The following is a 4749-nucleotide window of genomic DNA, read 5'->3' as shown; positions in this document are numbered from 1 at the left end:
CTTATATCAGCTCAACTCATCTTACAGTGGTCCCAAGATAAACTATTTTACTACCGGGAATTTATTGAACACTTGTTGCATATCATCAGTAACAGGGGTTCTTTGTGGAGCTCAGGCTATAATGTTCAATGTAGCTAGGTCAGTTAGCGTACATTACTATTGCTAGCTAGCATAATATCTTTAGAGCAGGTCAGAAAAGTAAAATATTTTATTGGTGATTTGTTAACCTGGAGACTCTTCTGGACATGAACAAGGAGGTATTGCACCAGCTTGTTGAGACTGAAGGGACTCAGTCAATAAATTAAGCTATTTCTAAGTACTTTGTTCATTTATTGAAAGAAAAAAACAACATTTGCTGCCTTCTGATGGACCTTGTGAGACATGGGAAGTTTAGTACACAAAAATGTTGGGCAATGTGGTAACATCAGGTATAAGTCATGAGAACACCAATGCTAGGCAACTGTTGGAGTCTAGAAGCCACTGAGGCTAACAGTTAGCAAGCTAACAACCAGGTAACCTAAAGTAGAAAATGTAAAGTCATAATGAAAGGATGAAGCCACTGGGAATCTGCTTTTTGATTTAGTTGAATCAACTATTATTTCTTTCCATCATAAAGTTAACTTGCTAAATATTAGCCTCAGTGGCTTCTAGCAGCAAACTGTTTAGCTAACTCTTTATCCAATACTTTTATAAAAGTTTGATTATTTTATCTAACCAGTTTAACTACGTTCTTTTTTCAATGACCTTTCGGTAAAAATGGCCTGTAGATGTTTTGTTTAGGTTTAATAGAAGATTTACAGCTGTTGAACTCCATATCCCATGAGTCAGTGTCCAGATTCTCTGGTTATTGCTCAGCAGAGTAAACTTTTAGTGGATGTTATCTTGGGAATAAAGAAAAGAGTAAACAATGTAGAGGTTTAGAGCACAGCCTGAAATAATTTGCTCCGGGTAAACAACTTTATCCATTTATATTTTTAAATATTGACATAGGACTTTATGTTACTGCTGGGAATCAAAATGTTTAAACTGCCGAGCTATACATATGGTGAATATTTGTATTTGAGTAATGACTGGGGGCAAAGCTCAGTGAAAGTTAAATAGTCTGTGGCATGCTGGGAATTGTTGTCCGTGTCCTTGTTTTTTGTTGAATTTTAAACTAATACATTTAGTTGTAATTAAAGCAGTGATGATATATAAATAAATACGACAAGAAAAATATCGGTATAGTGTCGATATTTGAATTAAACGTAATTTAGAGTTAGTCAGCGCGGAAAACATTGATTAGGGGACTACATTTCCCACAATGCACGAGGTGTAAACTCGTAAAGCGTGCCTGGTGCGGACGTGTTTGACAGTTATTCAAAAATGGGGAACTGAAGTCCATCGGCCGGTCTGGTTCTGAGCCCAGATCCGGTCTGAAAGTCACTTCCACGGATTCATGCGATTATTTATTTGTTGTGTTATTTTTCACACTCAAACGACACGAATGAATGAGCACGTGAAGATAGCCAGCGATTTCCAAACGGGCAGTGCGTGCTCGGCTGACCAAAGAGAGGGACAACGGCATGAGGTCTCACTCTGTGGACATTTCGGTCAAAACTAAATTTTATTTCGAAAAAGAAATGTGTATTAAATAAACGTGATGAGTCAGTGCAGTTTTTTTTTATTCATTCAATTTATTTACTTTAATTTTAAAAAACACAACATCGTGTTTTATGCTACACAAACGTATTATGATATGGTTATGGTCCGCGGTTCAATTTTATTTTTATTTGAAATGTGAGAATATTTGTTTTTAACATAAATAATCGATAATAGTAATGTTTAGTTATGTTTTTGTGTTTAATTAGATTTAAAACTGTTCATATTAAACATCGGAGGGAATCCGTTAAAAAAACACAACAACTGAGGAGTGACTCGCTCGCTAATAGACGATCTTAGGTGCTAGCTAAAGCGCTACGGCTAACTAGCGTTCAGTGGACCCGGGCAGCGCCGCGCTTCGCTTCGGTATGATGCCAGGTGACAGCAACATGACCTCCATCGTCCAGAGAATAGCTCGGCAGGCGCTTATCACGTTTAGGAACCCGCCCCGAGCCGGAGAGGAGCCCGGGAAATCTTTCCTGGAGAACCACAGCAAGCTGAAGAGCCTGATGACGGAAGTGCGAGCGGCGGACCTGAAGCTCGTCCCGCGGAGAGCCGACGACAGCGCGCCCGGAATGCCGCCTCCTCCTCACACGCACCACCACGGCGTCCCCCCGGTCACCTACATGCACATCTGCGAGACGGACCAGTTCAGCATGGGGGTGTTTCTGCTGAAAAGCGGCGCCTCCATCCCGCTGCACGACCACCCGGGGATGCACGGCATGCTCAAAGTCATGTACGGCAAGGTCAGGATCAGCTGCTTCGACCGGCTGGAGCGGCAGGCGGGCGGCACGCAGGCGGCGCCCCAGCTGCCCCCGGCCCAGACGGGCGCTCTGCGGCGCTCCATGCTCCGCTCCGCCGGGGAGTACACGGAGGAGAGCGGCCCGTGCGTGCTCTCCCCCGACCGGGACAACCTGCACCAGATCGACGCCGTGGACGGGCCCACGGCGTTCATGGATATCCTGGCCCCGCCGTACGACCCGGACGACGGCAGAGACTGTCACTACTACAAGGTCCTGACAGACCCGGAGCTGAAAAACACGGAGCAGAAGGAGCAGGAGGTCTGGCTCGTGGAGATCTCGCAGCCGTCGGATTTCTGGTGCGGAGGGGAGCTGTACCCGGGCCCGGAGGTCTGCCTCTGATCCCACCTGACTCCACCTGTGCAGCCGCAAACACGTCCTCTCCTCTCGGGCTGGTCTTGGTCCGTGCCCTCGGTGGGACGTCCGGATAAATGAAGGCTCTGTGCACCAGTCAGTCTGGGCCGTCTACTCCACCTGAGCTCCATCCTGCAGCACACAGTTAGAAATATACACAGTGCTTCAGGTGAATTATCAAAATAAAAAGTCTCCCGGACAGAAACTAGGAGGCGTCCTGATTGTAGAGATGTTTGCTGCTCATTGTCTCCCTCTTAAATGCACTTATCAGCCTCTAAATATCACATTTTGCAGAATTAAATCACATAATCATGACCGATGAGAGCATGTCCAAGTCTGTGGATGTTCGTGTTAATGATTGCCATCCGTTAAGCCGCCACTTTAATCCTGCAGCTTCTGGCTCCGTTTGTAATCAAAGGGTTAAAAGAATCAGGAAAAGCACCAAAGTCGGAGGAGCTGCAATCGAGGGGCGAGCCTCCGGCTAAAAATAAGACCCTCGGCGTATTTATTTTGGACCAGAGAGGCCAAGAAATGACAAAGATGATGGTGTGCAGGTTGTTGATGCTGCATTCAAGACGAGTCAGGAGAGTCTGTGGCCTCTTAGACACACTACATAACAGCTTTCAGTACACGCATTATTCTACCACCTGTGAACGCAGCATTTAAAGTTATTCATCTGTGTGGAAGGCTGCCCCGGGACCACAGAGGGGTCCGTCCATGTCTTGTTCTGTTAAATCGTCTTCCTGCTTTCAGGCTTTTGTGGCGTTTGTTTCGCTTGGGTCGATGGACTCCTGTGAACCTTTCCAGACGCTGAAATCCCTCAGGATTAAACGATTTTAAACGATTGTTTGTGAAAACGTGTGCACTAAATTATCCTTTCAAAGGAAGTTGATCGAATTCTCGGCTTCTTTGCTCGACTTTAAAGCAACGTTTGGTAAATCACGCTCAGCGTTTGGAGGTTGAGGCGTTTCAAAACGAGAATTTAATTCCAAAGAATGCACAGAAGTCAAGAAAAGACCAATAAATGAGAAGGCTGCCGTGGCGTGTGTTGACTCAGAGTTAGCCTCCGTGTTGCCATGTGTTCTGTCTGTAATGAAGGTTTTCTGTCCGTCATATAAATCGTGGTGTTTATTTTGCCTAAACGTGTCTCCTCGTCTTTCTTCCAAAAGGCTCATGAGCTGCGTCAGCCGTAACCAAACTGCTGCCGTAGAGCCACCACATCAGAAATATCATTTGTGGTTGTTGTTGTTTTTTTGTGTCGTGTCCTGATTCGTGACGTTAATCAGCCAGCCTGTAGCCTGTGTCACAGTCAGGTTTTAAGACCTTTTTATGGTTTGATATTTAACACTGCTGAGATAAGACGAGGTGGATGATGACTCTGCTCACCTCCCTCACCTCTCTCACAGAGATCATCCAGTTATCAGGTAACTTCAAACGTCTGAGAGTAAATACAGGTATTAGTCACCTGGAACCAGCTTGTCAAGGAGGGAGACACACAGAGAGGCAGCAGCTACAATAGAGACACTACTGGGAAATAATCCAGACTGAAATAATCTGAAACTATCACACAGAGATGTTTGTTTCTCAGCGGTGACCTAGTTCCTCTGAGGATGGAAACTTCAGGGTTCAGTTCTAATCTGAGATTTGTCTCTAAAATCTACCTCCTTCCTTCCTTCCTTCCTTCTCATAAATAAATCAGATCTTAACATGTGAGAGTCTTTCCATCTTGTTCCAACATCTGGATCATGTCTTCAAGTCAACAAGCAGCTGTTGATGGTTCTGATCCAGCGGTAGGTAGAGATCCATTTTTTTGGGGTGGAGTGTTCTGAGCACCGTTGGTCACCAGTCGGGTTTTCTGACCATTATTTTGAGTGTCTGTCAGAGAGATCATTTCTGATTGGCAGGTTCATCTTAGAGATCAAGAAAGAATAAAGTGTTACGAGATAAACAATAT

The 4749-nt window shown here is 44.9% G+C and overlaps 1 protein-coding gene across 1 annotated transcript; it reads left to right on the top strand.

Moving 5' to 3' along the window:
• The first annotated feature begins 1828 nt into the window (after positions 1–1828).
• On the top strand, positions 1829–4162 carry LOC311500143 (2-aminoethanethiol dioxygenase-like). The gene has a single exon (XM_084561361.1). It carries the CDS (start codon positions 2010–2012, stop codon positions 2781–2783), a length of 774 nt encoding a protein of 257 aa, XP_084417487.1. The 5' UTR covers positions 1829–2009; the 3' UTR covers positions 2784–4162.
• The last annotated feature ends 587 nt before the right edge of the window (positions 4163–4749 follow it).

This window comes from Chelon labrosus, assembly GCF_963514085.1.
Source record: "Chelon labrosus genome assembly, chromosome: 15".
NCBI classification, from domain to species: domain Eukaryota; kingdom Metazoa; phylum Chordata; class Actinopteri; order Mugiliformes; family Mugilidae; genus Chelon; species Chelon labrosus.
This window is presented reverse-complemented; position numbering and strand designations above follow the sequence as displayed.

Coding starts and splice junctions, on each gene's coding strand:
- LOC311500143 (XM_084561361.1), top strand. CDS start 2,010: ATGATGCCAGGTGACAGCAACATGACCTCCATCGTCCAGAGAATAGCT.